Source organism: Helicoverpa zea, chromosome 5 (genome assembly GCF_022581195.2).
Source record: "Helicoverpa zea isolate HzStark_Cry1AcR chromosome 5, ilHelZeax1.1, whole genome shotgun sequence".
In the NCBI taxonomy this organism is placed as follows: domain Eukaryota; kingdom Metazoa; phylum Arthropoda; class Insecta; order Lepidoptera; family Noctuidae; genus Helicoverpa; species Helicoverpa zea.
The window spans coordinates 13,158,579-13,182,068 of NC_061456.1; the positions used below are offsets into that span (position 1 = coordinate 13,158,579).

At 36.6% G+C, this 23,490-nt stretch overlaps 3 protein-coding genes and 1 pseudogene across 3 annotated transcripts; 3 read left to right on the plus strand and 1 right to left on the minus strand.

The window, feature by feature from the left end:
• The first annotated feature begins 270 nt into the window (after nucleotides 1–270).
• On the plus strand, nucleotides 271–5,586 carry LOC124630755 (cytochrome P450 4d2-like). Its single transcript, XM_047164736.1, has 10 exons — nucleotides 271–546; nucleotides 781–873; nucleotides 1,152–1,262; nucleotides 1,724–1,909; nucleotides 2,177–2,373; nucleotides 2,692–2,755; nucleotides 3,394–3,595; nucleotides 3,866–4,017; nucleotides 4,355–4,534; nucleotides 5,026–5,586. The coding sequence occupies exons 1-10, from the start codon at nucleotides 387–389 to the stop codon at nucleotides 5,193–5,195; spliced, it is 1,515 nt and encodes a 504-aa protein (XP_047020692.1). The 5' UTR covers nucleotides 271–386; the 3' UTR covers nucleotides 5,196–5,586.
• LOC124630754 (cytochrome P450 4d8-like) lies at nucleotides 5,413–10,343 on the minus strand. The gene is made up of 10 exons (XM_047164735.1): nucleotides 10,171–10,343; nucleotides 9,837–9,929; nucleotides 9,586–9,696; nucleotides 9,065–9,250; nucleotides 8,351–8,538; nucleotides 7,726–7,786; nucleotides 7,130–7,331; nucleotides 6,770–6,921; nucleotides 6,343–6,522; nucleotides 5,413–5,892 (listed from the first exon to the last, which is right to left on the minus strand). Exons 1-10 carry the CDS (start codon nucleotides 10,325–10,327, stop codon nucleotides 5,714–5,716), a joined length of 1,509 nt encoding a protein of 502 aa, XP_047020691.1. The 5' UTR covers nucleotides 10,328–10,343; the 3' UTR covers nucleotides 5,413–5,713.
• A 3,845-nt stretch (nucleotides 10,344–14,188) lies between these two features.
• Nucleotides 14,189–19,511, plus strand: LOC124630678 (cytochrome P450 4C1-like). Its single transcript, XM_047164643.1, has 9 exons — nucleotides 14,189–14,273; nucleotides 14,529–14,639; nucleotides 14,960–15,145; nucleotides 15,526–15,722; nucleotides 16,074–16,128; nucleotides 16,209–16,413; nucleotides 16,710–16,861; nucleotides 17,130–17,306; nucleotides 19,324–19,511. Exons 1-9 carry the CDS (start codon nucleotides 14,189–14,191, stop codon nucleotides 19,509–19,511), a joined length of 1,356 nt encoding a protein of 451 aa, XP_047020599.1.
• A 1,256-nt stretch (nucleotides 19,512–20,767) lies between these two features.
• LOC124630494 lies at nucleotides 20,768–23,058 on the plus strand (annotated as a pseudogene).
• The last annotated feature ends 432 nt before the right edge of the window (nucleotides 23,059–23,490 follow it).

The window sequence follows — 23,490 nt, forward strand, 5'->3', positions numbered from 1 at the left end:
TCTCTTAGGTATACCCATCTAATTATGTGTTCTATAAAGGATCCTATTTATATTGTCACAAATCACTATCATGATGATACCTATATTTCACGAGTCAATCGTTTTTGATTGCGCATTTTGTCATACTAGACTCTAAAAAGTTTAAGTGGGTGCTACAAAAACTGTTTGTATGTATTTAAATACCTCATCAATGCCAGCCGTAAGTATTTTGTTAGATTCAGTAGCCCATGCAGCTTCATTACCATTTAACTTACTTCGTGTTTAATTACAAAGGTTTTTTTAATTAGAATATCTTCGTTTTCTGTATCATCGAGGGCATATTGTTTTTTTTCAGATTGTGAATTCTAAACATTGACTTTTTTATGTTGTGAATTATCGTTTCTATCATGTTAGGACAAATACTTGTACTAGTTTTAATAATATGGGTGTTAGTGTTGCGATGGCAAAGGCGGAAGATGATAGATCTCTCCCATAAACTTGGATCTACTAACCATAGGACGCTGCCTTTTGTTGGACACGCTTACATGTTTTTGGGAAGTGATGAACGTAAGTAGTGTTACTATTTCTTTCTTATTACTTTATATTTCTTCAATTTTTGTTTTTATATCTGTGCCGACTAAATAGTTTTGCTTCTCTAATAATTTTGCTTCTCTAATAATTTTGCTATTCTTTCTTTCTTTTTAAATAATTTCATGTTACTCAATAATTTCTCCAGCAATTTCCATAGATTCTCTCGCAACAGTAGGATAAAAAAAATGGATGTTGGTATTTATGTTCTAGATCGCATGTCACAATTCCAAAATTTGGGTCGCGAAGCTTATGATAAAGACGATGGTGTGGTTACTATATGGCAAGGGCATCGACTTTATCTTGGTAAGTACACTATATTTTTTATATAATCTCTTCAACTTTATAAGTACTTGTGCTATCTTTTAGAAGTATAACTTTAAGTAGTATCGCACATAAAAAAGGTTATTAGCTATGTGTATGAGAATAAATCTCAGTGGCGTGCACTTGGAGAGGCCTATGTCCAGCAGTGGACTGCGATAGGCTGATGATGATGATGATGATGAGAATAAATAATCCTACGCCCTATTTAAGAGACATTAATAGGAGAAATGAAAATGCTTACCTAGGTTTTATTTTTCTAGTGATTTCTGACGCAGTAGTAGCAGAGTTTGTTTTGAAAACTTGCTTGGAGAAGGATGACGCACTGAAATGTTTGCACCTTATGACTGGTAACGGCAGTATATTCGCACCTGGTAAGACCTTCTATGAGAATAATAATTATCTTTGTAAAGCCATTCATAGTAAACTTTTGTTTATAAACAAAGTTGCATTAACAAGTTGCCTAATTACTGGCGATTATGTTGTTGACAATATTGCTTGTATCATATAGTAAATACAGTATATAGTAAAAACAACACTCTTGTTGCTCATCAACAATGTTGTTAAACGAATGTTAACTATGAATACGGGGCTTTATTAGCACCTCATTATATATTTTGAACTTATTCGAGTGGAAATTAAGTGCCGTGTGTTTTTTTATCTTTTAGTTTGCTCATACCGCAAACGCTGAGTTTTATTATGAATATTGAGAACTTTTATCATTTCAGCTTTCTTAAATCCATGTTCCATGGTTTTCAAAACATCGATTTTTATTTTTGTTACATACGCCATAAAGAATTCACCATCCTTTACTATTTATTATTTTTTCCACCAGTGAACATCTGGCGTCCTCGTCGCAAAATCCTGGCTCCTACCTTCAGCCCGAAGAATCTGGCACAGTTCGCCCAGATCTTCTCTCGTCAGAGCTCCATCATGGTGGAACAGCTGCAGGCCGCTGCTGGGAAAGGCGCCTTCTCCATATGGCAGTACCTTACTACATATACTATGGATTCTGTTTGTGGTAAGAGATCATGCTTTTTTTGTGCGAAAATGTGACAACTTAGGCTTAGAAGGGATGGGTATTTAGACGTAAGACAATCACAAGCCAGAAATTTCGCTCGTAAGGTCTTGCTATTTGGCCGATCCATCTACCAATTCATATCATGCCTTTATGTTATATTTTTATGTGGAAAGTCCAATCCATTATAACCTTAAATTTTCATAAATTATTCCACTAAGGTACATGAGCGAATTACTAAACTGATACACACAAATCGTATGTTCGCAGAGTCAACCCTAGGAGTCCTAGTGAACTCTCAAAAGCAGACAGAACAGCCGTTCCTGAAGGCGTTTGACGAGTGCACCCAGCTGGACTCCTCGCGCCTAGTCCAGCCCTGGCTGCACAACGAGGCGGTGTATAAGCTGACCCCGGCCTACAAGCGGCACGTCAGGTGCAGGAACTATGTCGTCAAGTTTGTTGAAGAGGTAGAATGTTATATACCTGTTTGGTAAAACATCACAATCTACTTAAAAAAAGTAAATTAGCTAGTTAAAAGACGGTTGGATGCATCCAAGAGCATTGTTGGGGGCAATCTCCATCGTAGAGACCACGCGGCTTCAGACCGCGTTATGCGTAAAGTATGTAATGCGTGGTCGTGAACCTAATCAGTGAGGGAATGACGAAGAAGAAGAAGAAAAGTGGGATACTGGTAGATTATTTGAAAAACATTTAAATGAAACCAGAAACATGACATCTTTGTAATAATCTACTTTGTATTATTTAAAATATAATGTATATTTCAGGTGATACAAGCTAAAAGGCAATCTTTGAAAAAAGAGAAGGAGGCTATGACTGAATCTGATAAATGTAAGTAAAACAGAAACATCAAACTGTTAATGTCTTAATATTTTATGATACTTAATTAATTAGGTTTTCTTATACTAGCTTAGTTACTTTCAATTTAAATTGTTGATAGAGTACCTAATAATAATTTACATAGACAGGAAAGAATATTTATGCACTTTTAAGAACAATACTATGATATTTTAATGCAATTTTTTGATGTAGGCACGTACCTAATGAATAAAAAAAGAATTAAATTAAGTCAATTTTATTTATAGTTACAGTTAAAAAATTTAAAAATTAAAATGAAATAATTGTGGGAAAATCTATCATCCTCCGAGCCTTTTTCCCAATCATGTTGGGGTCGGCTTCCAGTCTAACCGGATTCAGCTGAGTACCAGTGCTTTACAAGAAGCGACTGCCTATCTGACCTCCTCAACCCAGTTACCCGGGCAACCCGATACCCCTTGGTTAGACTGGTGTCAGACTTACTGGCTTCTGACTACCCGTAACGACTGCCAAGGATGTTCAATGACAGAATTGTGGAAAAATCTATGTAGGTACATAATGATAGAGTTTATAAGGTTTAAAAAAATAAACAGTATTTCTAATGTTCCTAATTAACATTACTAGGATCTAAAAATATGTTTAATTCAATTCAGATACTAAGCAAGATGGACTGAAAACCTTCTTGGAGCTACTCATAGATATGTCGGGAGGAGATCGTGGCTACACAGATCTAGAGCTACGGGAAGAGACTGTTGTTCTGGTCTTAGCTGGCACTGACACTTCCGCAGTGGGCACCGCTTTTACATCCATGATGCTGTCGAAGTACCCTGATGTGCAAGATAAAGTTTATGAAGAGTAAGTTCAAAGAAAAGTTGTAATTTAATACTTTTAGTGCGATCTTTTATATAATTTTATACTATTATACAAACTATGTCTATTTACTGGATACGAATTTTTTTTGATGTTTTGAAGATATTTATTCAGTCTGAATTTAATTCGAATTGAATGAACTTTAACAAAAAAGTATAATTCTGGTATTTACAAAAAGGATTTTTTTTGCAGTTTGTTTAATTTGAAGCTTAAATTAGCGATATTTAGATTTTTGATGTTGCTCATTATTTACAGAATTCAGGAAGTATTCGGTGACTCGAAGAGACCCGTGGTGGCTGAAGACTTGCCTTGTCTCAAGTACCTGGATGCTGTCATACGAGAGACTCTAAGACTATACCCACCCGTGCCAATCATTGCTCGGAAAGTTGATAAGGAAGTCAGTTTGCGTGAGTAGATTGATAATGTTTGCCTTGTTCGCTGCTAGTTTCGGCAGAATGATAAGATTTTTTTTACAAACACAATGTCTGCAAATGGTACCATTTTCATTGGCAATTGAGCAATAGCTCTCTTAATAGATAAGCTCACAACACTGGGAAGTCAGTTAGATTGGTCATTTCATTAAGACCCTGACGTCACTAAAGTGAAGTGGAGAATTTTTTAAACCACCAAAAGGATTTCGTTACGAATCTTGTCTTGTAAACTCGGTAGTATTCATGAATGAGGAAATCCTGGGCCTGAAGCCATCATTTAAGTAACTACTAATAACCAATATTAACATTACAGCATCAGGAGTGACCCTAGTCAAGGAGTGTGGCTTAGTGGTCAACATCTGGTCTATCCACCGCAACCCTCGGTACTGGGGCTCGGACGCGGAGCAGTTTCGCCCTGAGCGCTTTTTAGACGCGCCTCCCACACACCCTGCCGCCTTCATGCCCTTCAGCCATGGACCTAGAGCTTGCATTGGTAAGGACATTATGCGATAAGACTTTTGAGTATGGGTCTTACCCATTGGTTGCCAAAGGACCGGTTGGAAGTGGCTTGCATGCAGCACTAGTTGTCAAGTTGCAAGTTTGTAAAGCATTGCTTCATAACTTTAGTAGGAGCATACTGTATAGACGTTGAAGCAACACCTACTTTTCTTCAGAAGTTAAATAGATGTACAATTTCGTCATTGAAGACTAATCGCAGAATATTATGTTTCTGTTTAAGACTACTTTTAAACGTAATGCGTTTTTATGAAGGGCAGCTCGGAGGTTCAACGTTGCATAAGTGCAAGCATAGCGAGGCGGTTATTGACCAAATCTTTGAATTTTGAGCAAACATTCAACTTCTTTTAAGCTAGTTCTCATGTGAAGACTTGTTATTACTAACTATTTAAATAAGTTATAAGTCGGTTAGTTTTCTTAAAATTAATGTATTGGAGCCAGTAATGTATGTTGCTAATGCTCTTTCAGGTTACCAATACGCCATGATGTCAATGAAGACGGCGATGGCAGCACTGCTCCGTCAGTACAAGATAATGCCTGCATCAGATGATGTGGACCTCAAACCCTTGAGGGTCAAGTTTGATGTCATGATGAGAGATGTCGATAACTTCACATTGCAGCTTCAAGAGAGAGTATGATGTAGTGGTTCGTGGACAGGGTTGTTTTGCAAAATAAATTGCCATTATTTACTGCTGATCTTATTAAGAGTGGTCACCGCATCATGGATATTTTTTATTGCAAACAGCGATGTTTGTGGGCATTGGGAGCAGATTGAAATTTGAAATAAGTGACTATTTTTACCAGTGTAATGTTTACCTATAATGTGAGTATTTTCTGCCAAATAATATTGCGAAAGTTTGTGTTGGTTTTATTTCATTGGTATGTTTCAACTTTTCGAATGTCTGAATTGGCGATTTATTAAATTAGCAGTTCTTAAAAGTGTCCATAAGCTTGAGTGCAAATATTGAGAAGACAGGAATCATAAAATGATTATGAATATTTTCAGAGTTTATTCACCTTCTAAAACTAGCTAAATGAATGCCTACGAAGTTTCATAATAAAAAAAAATCCGATTAATAACCCGATTTTTGCCCCTCATTTGCACAAACCTTACATATTAAGCAAACTTAATTAAACATAGAATTAATTCAATAAATTAAGATCTGGCTTCTATTTGTATTTGGAAGTCGTCATCGTCCTTCATCATGAGATCGAACTTCAGACGTATGGGTGTATGTGTCCCCTTCTCGTTGGGGGCTGTGGCTGGCAGGAGTTTGTACCGGCGCAGTAATGAAGATACTACGGTCTTCATTGATGTCATCGCGTACTGGTAACCTGAAAGATGAAAGGCGATATTTTAAATAAACAAAGTTGAGATAAAAAGCGATATCAAATCAAATCGATAATCAAAATGTCCTTCATACAGGTAGAAGATTTTATGAGCTTGACTTAACATCTTTTCAAAGGGGTAGCTTGTGTTGAGGAGGTCAGATAGGCAGTCGCTTTATTTTAAACACTGGCACTCCCATGCATCCAGTGAGAGTGGAGACCAACCTCAACATAGTTGGAAAAGGCTAGGCAGGTAATGACTTTCACGTCAACTGAGAGAGATTAATTTATTCGAATTCTCTTCTAATTAATTCCGCTGAAGTTAAGAGTTTCAGGGTTTCTAGGGTGCCAAAAGATAACTATACCAGGGTTTCGCACAATCTTACCATCAAAAGATCGAAAGATAGTAAAGAAAAGGGACAAAGCACAGCAGTCTCAGATACAAAAATCACTCACCAACACAGTTCCTAGGTCCATGGCTGAAGGGCATGAAGGCGGCAGGGTGTGTGGGCGGTGCGTCGAGAAAGCGCTCAGGACGGAACTGCTCCGCGTCACAGCCCCAGTACCGAGGGTTGCGGTGAAGCGCCCAGATGTTGACGATGATGCCAGAACCGGGCACGATTTTTATACCTGATGCTGTAATAGGGAAATGGGTTCCAGTAGGAGATATTTGTTTTAGATATTTTGGAAACTATTGCATTTTATGTAATGAAGCTAATATTTTAATTCCTGTTATGATCATAAATAGGGAAGATGCCATTTTAAAAAAAATATCGTTTCAAACTTAGGTACGCATTTTTGCAGTCTGCAGGACCCTATGTGCGTGCAGACTTATTAAAGTGCGAGTGTATAGGACATAAGGGTACAGTATTGTCGGACTTACGTAATGTAACTTCTTCTACAATCTTCCTGGTGATCACTGGTACAGGTGGGTACAATCGTAGTGTTTCTCGAATCACTGCATCTAAGTACTTGAGACGAGGCAGATCTTCAAAAGTAGCTGGTCTGTCTGACTCACCGAATACTTCTTGTAATCTGTTTAAATAGTAAAAAAGTGCATTAAAAAGTAGAATGTGGAACGATGATCTAGTTGCTGATATCAGTGGGTAGTTAATTATTGTGGTAATGCTGGCTGTTTTAAAGACAACTGCAGATTTGATTTTCGGACCAACCTTTTGCAAATATTCTAAATATTAGGTGTTTCCATTATGACGCTATTGTTAAACAATATATTACAACTTACTCCTCATAAACCTTCTCCTGTACATCGGGATGCCTCGAAAGAATCAGTGACACGAATGAGGACCCCACCGCCGAGGTATCATTACCAGCCACCATGATAACCATCAGCTCTTCAATTATTTCCACATCCGTGTAACCGCCGTCACCACCAGATAGTCTTATTAGAGACTCCATAAATGTGGATGAAGCGCGTTCTGAAGATCCTGAAAGATGGTTTATATTGAGTTAAATTATTTCATATATACTCCGCTTTTTGAATTGTATCAAGGAACCCTTTTCTTTTCTTGCTTCTTCTTCTTTCTTATCTTTCGATTTTGAGTAACTATTAACACAAGAAATTCCTTTAGCCTGAATTGTTTTAATAATAACCTATTATCATATTGAAGCATCGAGATATTTTCGTCGTGATAAAATTGTTTTTATTCATAGTGACTAGAATAGTAATTGATTTTAATTAATTGATTGGAGCTTTGTTATCTATTAATTTGTTGTTTAAAAATATGTATATGTTTTTTATAGGTTTATTTAAGAAATAATAGATTTATAAAAACTTAACCCCTAACTGACTCGCTCTTAAGTTATTGAGACAAGGCTTACCTTCATTAGCCTTTTGCATTTCATCATTTTCCTTTATTTCCTCCCGCTTGGCTTTTATTAGCTAAAATGAAAACAAATAATTGATATGGCACGTAGATATATTTTTAATCATCATTTCTAATGTAGGTATGAGTCAACATAAACAATCTAGTGTAAATACGAGGTAGATAAGTTAAAAACGAGTTTTCAAGCGAATAATTAATTTAAATGAATTCAATAAAATTACGTCAATGACGTCTAGAAATGATTACAAACAAAATATCTGATATGCTTTGATTAAGAAAATTAGATTTAACTTGAAATAAAACTGACAACTCTAAATAGGTTGAAATGAAATTACTGAAATTAAACTGTAGGTCCCGGCTGTCATTGAACATCCTTGGCAGTCGTTACGGGTAGTCAGAAGCCAGCAAGTCTGACACCAGTCTAACCAAGGGGTATCGGGTTGCCCGGGTAACTGGGTTGAGGAGGTCAGATAGGCAGTCGCTTCTTGTAAAGCACTGATACTCAGCTGAATCCGGTTAGACTGGAAGCCGACCCCAACATAGTTTGGGAAAAGGCTCGGAGGATGATGATGAAAACTGACAACACTACAGTCATTTGGTATCTACTTTACCTTCAATACAAAATCCCACATAAAGTCTTTGTAAGCCACTAACTTAGGATAGATGGGTAGGTTGGTATAAACCAGGTCACTATGCAGCCAAGGTTGACAAACCCTCTCTGCGTTTCTGGCGAGACCATCTTCTACTGCTTTTAGGAATGGGTGACGGGTATCGTTCTGGGCACCCATTTGATAGCCGAGGGTTGATTCTGAAATGATATCATTTTAATGAAAGTTGTTGCTGCTCTTTTGAAGATACTAAAGATGAATCAATTTTAGCTGCGAACTGTTCTAAAAATTAATCTTTATCAAATACCTATTATTGACACCAGTGAGCTCTGACTACAAGCCGATCCTGCCGATCCCTTAATAAAAAGTATTAAGTAATAACGAACGACATTATTCAAAAAGAAGATGAATGATTGCACATTTCTAAGTCTAGGATCTCTCATTTATTTGTGATACGCTTCACTTGTAACTATGTATGTAAGAAAATATTGGAACCTTAATTTGCCCTACTTCCCGTCTTCGATTAGGATGACATTGATTGATTTTGCACACGCTTTCAGTTCTGATGACAATAAACGAATAGCTATTCAATCGATTCAAAAAAAATTGTGCGCTCTAAAGGAGTGTTTTATTTTGTTTTTTTAAACAATCATTTTTTTAAATTACTAAACTTACTAGATTATTGTGAATAATTACGACAAATTACTACTAATTATAAGCCCTTACCAGCAATAGCATCCATAGTATAAGCCGTATAATATTTCCACGCTGATAGAGGTCCGGTGCCGGCCATCTTGCCTATCCTGTTCACGAGTATAGCACTCTGCTTCACGAATATTGACATGAAAGTCTTCAGGTTGCGCGTGCCGAAGCAAGGGACCAGGACTTTGCGACGAGGACGCCATATTGATACTGTTGGATAAAATAAAGAAGAAAATATTGAATTCAATAAAAGACTCTCATATACTCACACATAACTCTCTCTAACTAACGAAAACTTATGGATTGCGATTTTTGATAATCTGATTGTAATAGAAGTCCGTCAATAATGTAGTATTCTATTAAGAACCTCCTTCATGGATTCTCTCTTTCATAAGTCATAGTAAACTGCAATGTCTGCTATTAACCCGCATTGAGCAAGCGTGGTGATTAACGCCCAATCCTTTTTCTGTATGAGAGGAGGCCTAGAGGCCTAGAGGCCTAGGAGAGGTTATGATATTACGAAAAGTAATTCTGCTAGACTTTACCTGGAGCGAATATAGAGCCGTTGCCTACAAATAGTGTTGACAGTTTCATAATGTCATCTTTTTCGAGGCATGTCTTCAAAACGAATTCAGCAGCCTCAGCATCTGCTATCACTGAAATTGGAAGGATAGATAGTATTTAGTGAAATCGCTGAGGTCTCTAACATGGTAGCATTGTCCTGCCCAGCACCTATATGATTTAATGATTTATGTATTTTAGAAATTATTTCAGTAAGTAGACTGCAGGTACTTACTTGTAAATAAATGATTGCCATGCCACATGGAAGTCAGACCGTTCTCTTTGCTTATTGCATCGCGGCCAAGAGTTTGGAAACCATTCATTCGTGCTATAAATAAAATTGAAATAAAAATAAACATCCATTCAAGTAACGTGGAGATCTTTCTATATTCAAATTATTTAAATATTATTTTTATCACACTTAATGAGAAAAAAAAAAAACGTAAAAATACGGAGAAAGTAAGTTCTTGTAGTACCATTACACCTTTTGCATCTACATATGTCACTTCTCCATAAATACTAGATGGCAAGAGAAAAGAAAAACGTATATTTCTAATCACTAAACTCACCATGATTATCACCAAAAAACAAATAACTATGTCCAATAAACGGAAAAGTCCTCACACCAGAATTTAACTGTGCACCTAACCTGTAAATATCTCTTTTCACCCATCTTTGGTACAACAACAAAATAATGGAAAAACACACTAAAATCTCTACTAACATAATGTTGTTTATCTGACTGTCCGTCCACTACTCACATGTAGATTAAATATGCTAAACTTTATATTGACGAACTTTATTCACGATTAATTAAGTTCCACAGAAAAACTAGAATCGATAGTTGTTTTCGAATAATATGGTAATATGAGAAGAATGCATACATGACATTTTTCTTTGACTTCAGTCAAAACGTCCCGTTTACCTTCCTCTGAAAAATGCTGTCTAAATTTTTAAGCACAATGCTCGTATACAGGGTGTGTCGTTCACAATCACATTAAATCTTATCACACATACTTTATGGTATTCTATGGCGAATTGTAAAAAAAATAACCTAATCCATTCAGTGGTTTAGCCACAGGAGTGATTTTTCGTTTTTCTAATTTACAACATCATGTGTAAAGCAGAGATAAAGTTAGGAGTATTGAATGTTTTGATCAGTTGACAGCTGTTAGTCTTCAAGGGAGAGTTTCAGTTGTTTGTAATGACTGACTTTTATATGGTGTTCTAATTTTCACGCATTTTTATTCTATTTACTTTGTTTGAAAAAATCATTTTTTTATTTTTACGTATTTTTCTTTTTCCTTTGTGTTAATCGACATATAATAACCAGTATATTAACGCATTTCATTTAATGTGATTGTGAACGACACACCCGATATAAATGACTGGTTCATAGAGATATTAATTTAAATTGATGAAAAAAGCCGATAACTGCTAATCTTCTGAAATGAAATCCAAGTGAAAGAAACTACAAATATTGCAAATTAAGTAGATTGAGCAGAATTTTGAATACCACATGAAAATAAAGTCACATATATAAATACCTAATGATTTTAAATTCTATTAAGATTTAAGCGCGCTTAACGAAAAAAACACAAAATAATGATGTAACGTTTAATCGGCGAGAAATTAAAAGCAATTAGTTTTAATTTTGTTTACTGCGTTTATCAGATTACACGCTTATTATAAAAATAGATATATTTGAAATTAAAGATAATCATCAAAACAAACCATGTGTTTCACTCTTTGGAATATGGTGATCAGGTTTCCGTCTTTAGACATCCCTCCTTAGTAGCTCTTACTCTCGAATCGATGATGACTTCCAGGCCGATTGTCGGCCTAGCGGTTATTCTTGAAGGAGATCAGCTGCGTGGGACATTACAGCGCACAAGCATTTACGCAGACACAGGTGCACTACCAATTCTTTCTCTCGCATAGCCCGATATGGGGAGAACAAATTGACACGAAGTTGATGAGAAAAGTGGGTAAGACTGACATTAACTTGTTCTTTGGTGCACGGGTGTATCAGTTATCAAAAGCGATTTCACAATACGGAAATCAAACTCGAGACCCCGTTCTCAACAGTCACGTTTAACAAAACTAGACTAACAGGACAGTGGACTACCATGTGAGATACATAGCAGGAAAGAGAGAGAATCAATCCACTAGGTATCCAATAGGTATCCACTGTATTAGCATAACGAAATTCTTTCCGTATCTCTAAGAGCAAACAAAGCGATCAGTACTAGAAGTAGTCTAGCAGATCAGTCGTTTGCATGTAAGTTTGTCAAAGACATTCGATTCATTTGTTTCTTAATTATGATATGTGAGGTGGTCATCAGAAACTTCAATTACGGATTTATTTATAGAGATAATTAAGGGGATTTATATTATATTACCTATTTATCCTTGCATCGACTTTTGCCTTTCGAGCAAAATCGAAGGATAACAGAAGACAGTTACTACCTTGTTTTTACTCTCCTATCCCCACCAGTAAAATAAAATCAGTTCAACATAATATTAACTCAAAAACGTACTTTTGCCCTCATTATAATCAGAATTAAACATACATACATAGCCTTGTTACGTTTACAAAAACCGAAGGGATTTTTGCTCCTTTCGTTAAAACAAAGATAATGTTATTTGTTATTTTAGTAGTAATTGCTTTGTTTTTGTTTGTGTGTTTGTTATGGAGTCGCAGAAAGTTGTTAGCTTTATACCGGTTGATACCATGTGGGCTCAGGTGGTTACCTATCATAGGCCATTCTTATTTGCTAGTTGGTGATTCTGAGCGTAAGTATTTTAATAGTAATAATTATTTTTAATCTATACTTGTTACAAAAATATTATTAACGCGGAAGTTGGTATATGTAGGAAATTGTATTGTTGTAATTGTTGCTATGTTTTGTTGTTGATACTTATGTTTTTTTTTAAAGACGTGATAAATAAATAAATAATTATATCACAATATTTATAATTTTATAAGGATACTGGTACTCAGCTGCATCCGGTGAAACTGGAAGCCAACCCCAACATAGTTGGGAAAAAGGCTCGGGAGATGATTAATAATTTTATGAGGAATAACGTGTATTTCTATGTACGGGAAGTAGTTCCCTCGTAAGGCGGAAGAAGCCGCGGGTGGAAGCTACTAATATTATAAAGCTGAAAAGTTCGCTTCTTTGTTTGAGCTTTCTAATCTCTGGAATTATTGTTCCGATTTTCATTGGCTCTTTTATTTAGGAAGCTTTTACTAATCCAGTTACAAGTTTATCGTACATTAATTTTCTTAGTAACAACTGTTACCGTTATTAAGTTAATAGGCAATGTTCAATTTAAGCATTTTATTGCAATTAGTATTTGTGTAGGCACTAAAAGTTTTTAAACTATTACAGATTTCTATGCATAAAGATTGGGTCGAATTTTGGATTCATTGATCATAGACTGTCATATCGATCTATTTACCTATCCAAAATCATAGATATCTATGCATCTAAAATCAGGTTGAATCTTTGTGGGTCCCCACAGTCATTTGCAGTCATATCTTTGGCAGTCTGAAGCCCGAAAGTCTGATAAATAGTTTTAGTAAGTGCCTGGACATTGGGCAACTGAGTCAAGATAAGAAGGTCGATAGACAATCGCTCCATTTAAAACAACGGTACTCATGTGCATCCAGATGAAGACTTGTTATTTAACTTAAAAGTCAAATGGAGAGATTCCATCAAAATTTGTCAGAATATGTTCACAAATTTCGCAAAGGATCACACGTAATTTGTTTTGATTGCTCGAGTGAGTGGACCAGAAGAAACACTCGTCTACGTTACAATGCCGCACACAAAGAAAAGAGTAGGAACTTAATTTTTAAAGAAACAAGTATTTTATTGCTTTCACATTTCAATAAGGTCAGTAACCTGTTAAAACACAATACGGAAAATTCTTTATTTAATAGAGGAAGCCTAAATACCAATGGCTTGTTATAATAATATTCAAGTTACGTTGCATCATTATCATCATCATCTGCCTAGCGTTTTCCCAGCTATGTTGATTGGGGTTCGCTTCCAGTCTAACCGGATGCTGGGTACCAGTATTTTACAAGGAGCGGCTGCCTATCTGACCTCCTCAACCCAGTTACCTGGGCAACCCAATACCCCTTATTTAGCATAATTTTCTTATCTTTAGAGTGGGTAGGTACTTAAAGTGGCCATAAGGATCGGAGAGAGTCATGCCTCGTTACATTGGTACTGAAAAACTTGGATTACCATAATTAATAAAAATATTGTTTATATTTTTTTTGTGGTTTAGGTTATTTTGGTTGGTATGGTAGTTTGTAATTGTATTGCTTTGTTAATTACGCATTATTTACACTGGGTATGTCTTAAAACCGGCCTTATTATTACTTAATACAACTGCAGTCAAGACCATTACTTATAGTCTGAGCACATACAGGTCTATGTTCATCAGAGGAGGGCAATAGTCTGGTATATTATGATGATGAATTGATTATGTAGGAGATCTAGTATGTATTTATTACATTTGATTGGCGGGTGAACTTATAGTAATTAAAGTCCTGATACTTTTACAGAGCAAATGAAGGCTCTGCAGATGTTTGCAAGGGAGTCAACAAAAAGGGGAGGAGTTGTTGGCGCCTGGCATGCATTCAAACTTTATATTAGTAAGTACATACTCGTGTATTACTTTTATGGCTTACCAAAAAAAAAAATAGTAATATGTACAATGAATTATTACACCAAATAAAGTAACCGCTAATTCTGTGATCCGAGCCTGAGATCTTCTGCCTATGTTAACACCCAAAATTAAAAGAAAAAATGGAGACATAAGAAAAGTCCTGAAAAATAAAGATGACGCGAACTGTAATACAAAGAGTTCAAAAATACATATTTAAATATAAATATTGTTTACTTTTCAGTGATCACAGACCCACTAGCAGCTGAGTGCGTCCTGAAGACATCATTAGGGAAAGATGACTTACTTAAAGTCACTCACATTGTACTGGGCAACGGAAGTTTATTTGCGTCTGGTAGGTAAATACTTAATTCAATTTATTTTTAACTATATCTCCTGAATAGTAAATGTTACTAGTTGGTGTCAGCTCGCAGTCTCACTAGATGCAGCTGAATTAGGTAAAATCAAAATATGACCACATAAAATCGTTTCGTTCATTATAGTTCAGTACTTATTATAGGTTACAGCAGCCCTCATAATTCCTGAAGATCTGCAACCGAGAGAAGATTATTTAAAGTATTTTTTAAAGCGGGCCTTCCGAAAGGCGCAGCTCACAACTGCTTTCCAATACTGTAACAAGTGACAGTCGCACATTTTCCAATTCTACTTTTACAGTTCCAATATGGCGTCCGCGTCGCAAGATCCTGGCTCCAACATTCAGCACGAGGAACTTGAACAGATTCGTGGAGATATTCTCAGAGAACAGCAATGTGATGACGAAGCAGATGCAAGCTGTGGTGGAGAAGGGCAACTTCTCTATGTGGCCGTTCTTGAATAATTATGCTATGGATTCTGTTTGTCGTAAGTTTTATAGTAAACACTACTCGTATTATTACACATACGTAGGTATATTGTTTAAATTTTAATTGTAAAGATGAAATTAATTACATCACTGAAGAACCCTGTGACTTGTTAAAACATTGATAAATATGTGCTATAATAACTTTTAGCACTTTCTGTGCGAGTTTATATTAATGTTCAATATCAAACTGAAACTGTCATAGCTGTTCTTGGAATACTTTAATGTCCTCATTGCATAATACGATGTGTTCAAATAACAAACCCTGAAAAAATGGTCTGGAGCTAAAACTACGCAGCTATACAGATATAGATGGGTAAAGATCCATCGTATATCGTATATCTGTATCAAATTCAAAGACAAAAATATTACACAATTCCAGAATCAACGATGGGAGTGAAAGTAGACGCGCAAATGAACCCGAACAACCAGATAGTGAGTGCTATAGAGACGCTACTGCTGGTCGGTGCCCACAGGATGACTCACCCCTGGCTGCACACAGACTTCGTGTTCAAGAAGCTTCCGTATTACACCACAGTTATCAAATGCAAGAATATCTTCTGCGGGTTTGTTGATGAGGTAGGAACAGTTTTATGGTCCTATAAAACACCTGTAAGGTTCCAAAAGTAACTCCTATAGAGAAGGATTGGTTTAAGGGTCCTATGATCCAGATGAATGGAGAAGAATTGGTCAGAAACTATGTGCAAGGTGATAAGAACAGGTTGTAAAACTGATCGAATAAACTGCTCGGTAATTATGAGACAAAAGAAAATTTATTGTTGGTCTATTTGAGCGTAGGCATACAACGGGTTATTACTGAATAGTTTTTACGTTAAAAGATAATATTATATATCGTGTCGTAGATTAGGCAAAAATAATGCATCTATTCGAATGATTTTGAAAGGTTAAAATACAGATTTTTTTTTCCAGATAATACAATCAACAAGAAAGTCAAAGCAAGTTGAAGGACTAAAGACAGATACAGGTACATAGGACCAAAAATCAGAATTCAAATTAAACACTAACTTCAATCCATCTCTAAAACCTTAACAAACTCCATTACAGCAAAAGGCGAAGCACTAAGAACACTAATAGACCTGATTATTGAGTCTTCGAAGAAGGAAAGTGAGCAAGGGTACTCAGACTTGGAGCTTCGAGAGGAGTCATTTGTGGTGCTGGTAGCGGGTACTGACACTTCGGCTGTGGGAGCTGCCTTCACGTGTGTGATGCTGTCCAGGTATCCTGAGGTACAGGAGAAGGTTTACCAGGAGTAAGTTGACAAACACATTTTTATTCTGGAACTTATCAATAAATCTATTAGAGTTGAATTGATAATTTGTTACATATTATTCGAAACCAATTTTCTAAAGGAGAAAGAAAGATGTTACTGGTCAGGTGAGAGTGTAACATGTCTTGGCTAGTAGTAAATAACATGATAAAAAGAATAATTTTAATCTAAATGCACTAAATAACTTTGCAGTACCAACCTCATCAGTAAATGCCATTTTTACTTGCTCTATGCTTTACTTTACTGGTTTGGCTCATTAATGTTTTGGTACTCATCAGATTGCAGGAGGTGTTCGGAGATTCCGACAGGCCAGTTGAGGCAGCTGACTTGCCTCGTCTGAAGTACCTGGAGGCTGTCATCAAAGAGACGATGAGGTTATATCCTCCAGTGCCCATCATATTGAGGAAGATCGAGAGCGACGTTACTTTACGTAAGTAGTTTATTTATGTCACTCGTACTGATGAATGTTATCAAATTCCATTTTCGGACATTTTGTTAAGGTTATTTTACGAAGCGCACCCTTCATTCAGGCTTTGTGTCTAAATTTTAAATGATTCCCCAAAATATTTACTTCATTGTTTTTCTTACAAAAACATAGGACACCCGCAAAATTCAATGAAAATCATATTATCAACCATATTTATAAAAATGAACTTCTGTAACTGTTAAGATTTCCCTTGATTCCTTTGACCTTCCAGCTTCGGGAGTGACCTTAGTGGACGGGTGCGGCGTGGTCATCAATATTTGGGGAATCCATCACAACCCTCAGTACTGGGGTGATGATGTTGAGGAATTTCGACCAGAGAGGTTCCTGCAGCCTCTCGAATGTCCAGCTGCCTTCATGCCCTTCAGCCATGGACCTAGGAACTGTCTAGGTGAGATTATTTATAGCTTATTAGAACTCTGAAGTTCTTTAAAAGAATTATTCTAATATCACAAATAATAAGAAGTCAAATAGGTTTTCTCTTGGTTTAAAAGCGTTAATTTCCGCTAACAATTTATCAACGCCTTGAATACTCGGCGCGTATTTCGCCCCCTCCAAGGGGCAACTTCAGAAGATGTTGACTTGTCGACCTCTCGGGTGCGGGAATCAACACTCTATTTTTTCCAAACATTTTATGCAATGAATGTCCTCAAAGTAACGCCTGATTCCATAATTATCTTGGTCTAAAAGCCACTTCATTGGTTTATAAAAAAAATATATAAATAGTTTTACTAGAGTTTTGTTTAATTCCTTAGGTAGGTACTGGATGTATTACAGACAAAATATATGCTCTACTACTTAGATCCGGATTAGTCTCTTGTGCCAATCAAAGCAAAAACACGCGAACTTATAAATACGTTGCTTAGTCATTACGCTAATTTTGTTGTTAATTAGTCTATTGTGTCTTCTATTTTGCTGTCATTCGTGAGAACAAAATATGTATAACTAGCTTTTGCCCGCGACTTCGTTCGCATGGAATAGTGACTTCCAGCATATTTTGACCAATAGATGGCGCTATATGTCCGGAATAAATTTTATTTTTTATTTTTATTTATTTTTTTTGAAATAAAAACTATCCTATGTCCTTTCTCAAGTTCCAAACTATGTCTGTACCAAATTTCACACAAATCGGTTCAGTAGTTTAGGCGTGAAGAAAAGACAGACAGACAGACAGACAGAGTTACTTTCACATTTATAATATTAGTTAGGATTAGAAGAAGAAAATTGACCAATGCATAAACTATAGGTTAATACATGAACTATAGATTATTTTGCTTAGAACTTGTTAGAAATTATATATGTTACCGGCCGAACCCGATTTTAGGACAAACCAGTTTTGCCTAGGCTCAACTAGTTCTTCCTATAGGCGTTAGGATTAACTAGTATAGCCTAGTCCAAACTAATTTGTCCTAAGCCCGATAGGACGGACCAGTTTAGGCTAGGCAAAACTAGTTGATCCTGATATCAATACGCACACTCTAGGATAAACTGGTATGGCCTAGTCTAAACAACATGTTCATGCGGGAATGCTCCGAACGTCCCACGCCGCTCGCTCCCCGTTCGTCATTTGTCGCGTGGTTTTAAACGCATTTAGCGTCTAGTTGCTAGCCGTGCATAACGTACACGCCCCGAGCGCCTCGCGCCTAATAACGTATTTAGTTAATTTAAAAAAATACTTACCTATTATTTGTTACTTTGCTACATATATGTAGTATGATTGTTCGTATTATCAATTTATCCATAACGACGAATCATTATAGTTTAATAAAGATGATTATTTTTCTAAACACGGAGTAGTTTATTTAGTTCATCTATTTATTTACACTTTTAGATATGTATATGTTTTGACTAGGCTATACCAGTCTATCCAAGAGTGTGCGTACTTATATCAGGATCAACTAGTTTTGCCTAGCCTAAACTGGTCCGTCCTATCGGGCTTAGGACAAATTAGTTTGGACTAGGCTCTACTAGTTAATCCTAACGCCTATAGGAAGAACTAGTTGAGCCTAGGCAAAACTGGTTTGTCCTAAAATCGGGTTCGGCCGGTAACATATATACCATTTACAAAGTGGCTGGAAATCTATGAAGGGAACTGAAAATATTTACACTAATTTAAGATGAAACGGTAAACTTGGATAGGATAATTTAAGATGCAAGAAAAGCTTACCTACAGTGCCAAAGTAAAAACGGATACCTACTTCATAGCAGAACTAGCAGTTTGCTGTAGACCTGCGTCTCGCGGAAACTATTTTCCGCACCCGCGTAAAAAGTAGACAGCCTGTAGCCTGTTTCTAGGTATACTCGGGTTATCTAAAACTAAAATAATTTTCATTATTACGTTCAACCAAAAAGACAAGCATTTCAACTTTCTAATATACTATATGTAGATACAATATTTCTATTTTCAGGTTACCTTTACGCGACGATGTCAATGAAAACCGTGGTAGCAACCGTTGTGAGAAAATACAAAATATTGCCAACAAAAGGCATCAATTCTACTGACCTCAAAAAACCTTTGAGAGTTAAATATAATCTCATGATGAGAGATGTTGATAAGTATACTATACAGATTGAATCTAGAGAGAAAATCCAATAGCTGAAGTGAGTTATAAGAGAAATGCTGAAGTTGGACCCAAGTAGTTGAATAGGAGGTCTGAAAATGTGGAAATTTAGTGTTTATCCTTTATTGATAAATTAATATATTGCTGGAATAACACATCTGTTTATTTATAATTTTTGCCTACTGCAGAAATTAGGTTCCTTTTTATTGAAACGGGTTATCATCATCCCGTTGCACCCACAGCAGGGTGTTGGACTTTTATTGTCTCTCTCATCTTTCTGCAGTAAACTGTAGGTCCCGGCTGGCATTGAACATCGAAGCCAGTAAGTCTGACACCAGTCTAACCAAGGGGTATCGGGTTGCCCGGGTAACTGGGTTGAGGAGGTCAGATAGGCAGTCGCTTCTTGTAAAGCACTGGTACTCAGCTGAAACCGGTCAGACTGGAAGCCGACCCCAACATAGTTGGGAAAAAGACTCGGAGGATGATGATCTTTCTGCAGTGTGCGGGTAATCTTAATTATAAAATTACCCATCGATCCACTGTATTCAACGGAGGCGATTGTTATCGGAATTTATAAGAACTTAGATGAATTATTTTTGATGTTCCCAAATGTTTAATTGTTTACACAATGTTTTGCAGTCTTGTGAATTCTCATGCCCTTGTATTTTAGCATCAATGTACGTAATCCCATGGTCTCAGGGAAATAAAAGTTCCAAAGCTAGATTTTTTGTGAAAATTGAATATTTAAACTTGTATTTAAATAATGAATATTATAAATAGTATCATAAATGATATGCCAAGATTTAAAAATACGTTTACAAGTTAAAAATAAATTGTAGTTATTATGTTTACACGTGTACACTATAAGGGTACCGTAGTCAACTGGGGACCCTCATAGTTTAACCTTAAAAGAATTGCAAGAACTTTTTTAACGTAAGTAGTACATATATTTTATAATCCAGAACGTATCCTCTTTCAAATAAAAAATAATTATTAAAATGGGTTCACGAAATTCAATATTACCACCGTAACCCAACATACATTATAACTAGTTTTATCGAATGAGTATTCAATTCCCCGAGAGATGTCGCTGTACTTTGGACTCCTTCGCACTTTTAACATTTAATCTGAATTGATGAAATCGGGATCTACGGAACCTTGCACTGAGCGTGGCCCGACACGCTCTTATTTTTTTATATTTTGATAATTAAAAACAATTACTTCATACCATGGCTTTATTTATAATGAGTGTGAAGAATGCGTGTTCGAACCGCGAGGCACCCCTGCTGTCACCATGTACGGAGCACTCCTCATTGTAGCGATCATCGTGATCATCGCACTCTCCGTCTCCGTCTACCAGAAGACCACCAACGCAATATGTCTGTCCAGAAGAAGACTAGAAGGCAAGACTGTCATAGTGACCGGAGGCACAGCAGGCATGGGACTAGTAATAGCCACTGATCTAGCGCATAGAGGAGCCAGGACCATCATCGCCTGCCCATTCGAAGAAGAAGGAACAAACGTGAGGAAACAAATCATACAAGAAACTGGCAACCAGAATGTAGTGTTCAAACTCCTTGTGTGGGTCCACACTGCGAGCCTAGCGCGGTTGCGACGACATATGAAACTCGCCTTTGCGTCCATACTGCAGTGACTAAGGCGGAAGCCTAGTGCGATGGGACTGAGCGACACAGCGAGCGTAAGTTTCAAACGCTTCTATCTTCGCGTTCTGGCCACACTACGGGCCTAGTCATCGAGCGACCCAATGCGCGGGCGGCGGGGTTAACAAACCAGTTCGATTTTGTCGTTCGGCGTATTTATTTGTTTGTCTAAAAAATGGCGGTGAATACTGAATCGTTCATAAGTGCAATTCAATCTAAACCACCGATCTGGCAAAGCAAACATCCACACCACAATAACAAGAAAGCTATGAAGTGAAATAAAAAAACAATTTCCTGGAAGTGAAGGTGTTGCACTCCTGATGTACGTCAAACCGCTACAAGAGCTCGCGCCTTCACTGTGGCCACCCCACGCCACCACTCGCCGCGCCCGCCTAGGCTCCAGTCACCGCGCTTGCAGTGTGGACCCACACCTTGACTTAGCGTCTCTGCAGTCCGTCAGAGGATTCGCTTCAGACATTTTGAAAACAGAAGACAGGCTAGACATTCTATTGAACAATGCTGGAGTTGGTATTCCTGGAGATTTCCTCACGAATGACGGAATGAACTTTATAATGCAAGTAAACTATTACGGAACATTCTTCCTGACACTCCTACTGCTGCCTCTCCTGAAGAAGACAGGCAAGCCTGGCGAGGCTAGCAGGATCATCACGACTGCATCTGTCCTGCATAAGTTAGGGGTCGTAGACATCAACAATATTTCGTATATTTTATTCTGAACAAAAATACATTTGTGTTGAATACAGGATTAAGACAACTTATACTAATGGTACAATAATAACAATGGTAATCAACAAAAGTCGAGACAGTCAATAATGAAAATAGGTAATGTCAAGGGAAAAAAAAACAAACATTCAACTCAATCAAAATAACAACATGTCAAAAATCATTAAGTTCACTTAATAAGAAACAAGTTACATTGTGGCATTACTTTTGTCGCTGAAAAACTCTTCTATACTATAGTAGCACTTCGACAACAGGAATAAGTTTAATTTGAATTTAAACATTCTTGAACTATCAATAGTTTTAGCTCTAGTGGCAATTTATTGTAAATTTTAACGGACTGTACTTTAGAGCTATGTTTGACAACATTTAATTTTGGCTGCAAATAATTAGGTAAATCTTTCCTACGCGTTTCCATCCTAGTTTTCCTTTCTTCCTTTGTCTCATATTTGTTTAAGTTTTTTTGAAAATTACTTAGTAGGACCAAAATATAAAGACAAGGTACAGGTAGAATCTTTAATTATAAATAAAACTTACTAAATCTTTAATTAAATATATACAAGGCGAATCATTACTGGTTCAAATTACGTATTTATGGAAACAGCAAGATTTGACTCGTGTTGTTTGCAAATGAACTGACGAAGAGGTTGAAAGGTTCAAACGTTGTGATTAATAATGTCGACCCTGGAGCAGTGGGTACGAGGATTTTTGACTCCGCAAACATAGTTGTCGGATCAATTCTTACATTAATATGCCTGATGTTCTACAAGAACACGTGGCAAGGTGCGCAGACGGCCCTGCACGCCGCTCTGGACATGAAGGCGGGAGAGGTCAGCGGACAGTACTTCAAGAATTGTGAAATAAACAGAGCTGTGAGTCGTGCGTATTGTGATAAGACTGCTAAAGCTCTCTGGGAAGAGTCTGTGAGATTAGTGAAGTTGACTGACGAGGAATTGGAACAGTGCTTTAAGTCATTATAACTTTTTGTTATACCTCTAGTATCTCTGTCATGTTTATGTTCGTCATAAATACAAAATACATGAGCTTAAACTTTACATTTATTAATATAGCAGTTGACTCATAGGTTTATTTGTTTATTAGAATAATGATGTAATGATGTTAATCGACATATGAAGTGTTATCAACAGTCAACAAAGAACTATAAGTCTATGTTGTTAAAAGAATTGGGTTAGAGTAAGTAGAATTACACAGTGTTTCATGTTTCAACTAACATAGATATGCTTAAATTGTTCTTTTCTTTAAAATGTTCCTATGATAAAATATTAGAGGATGAAGTCACGACCTGTAATAAAGGGAATTTAAGTTTTATAGTTGTTACTAGCTTTTGCCCGTGGCTTCGCTCCCGTCAACTGACTTCTCTACTTTACCCTATTTTTTTTTTCATAAGAACCTTCTCCTAACAATAACAAACACAACAAAAAAAGAATTAGCCAAATTGGTCCAGGCGTTGTTGAGTTATGCGCTTACCAACACCTTTTTGCGATTCATTTTTATATTATAGATTAAGTTGTCTAATGAATTGCGTTTTCGGAGGGCACGATAATCTGTAGGTTCCAGCTGCCATTAGAACATTTTTTGCAGTCGTTACGGG

Excerpts from the sequence above, each read along its gene's own strand:
- LOC124630755 (XM_047164736.1), top strand. The coding sequence starts at position 387 with ATGTTAGGACAAATACTTGTACTAGTTTTAATAATATGGGTGTTAGTG. Across the intron at positions 1,910-2,176 it reads TACTATGGATTCTGTTTGTG|AGTCAACCCTAGGAGTCCTA; the intron begins GTAAGAGATCAT and ends GTATGTTCGCAG. Across the intron at positions 2,374-2,691 it reads TCGTCAAGTTTGTTGAAGAG|GTGATACAAGCTAAAAGGCA; the intron begins GTAGAATGTTAT and ends TGTATATTTCAG.
- LOC124630754 (XM_047164735.1), bottom strand. The coding sequence starts at position 10,327 with ATGTTAGTAGAGATTTTAGTGTGTTTTTCCATTATTTTGTTGTTGTAC. Across the intron at positions 8,539-9,064 it reads TACTATGGATGCTATTGCTG|AATCAACCCTCGGCTATCAA; the intron begins GTAAGGGCTTAT and ends ATATCATTTCAG. Across the intron at positions 5,893-6,342 it reads TGGACCTAGGAACTGTGTTG|GTTACCAGTACGCGATGACA; the intron begins GTGAGTGATTTT and ends TTCATCTTTCAG.
- LOC124630678 (XM_047164643.1), top strand. The coding sequence starts at position 14,189 with ATGAAGGCTCTGCAGATGTTTGCAAGGGAGTCAACAAAAAGGGGAGGA. Across the intron at positions 14,640-14,959 it reads CGGAAGTTTATTTGCGTCTG|TTCCAATATGGCGTCCGCGT; the intron begins GTAGGTAAATAC and ends CTACTTTTACAG. Across the intron at positions 15,146-15,525 it reads TGCTATGGATTCTGTTTGTC|AATCAACGATGGGAGTGAAA; the intron begins GTAAGTTTTATA and ends ACACAATTCCAG.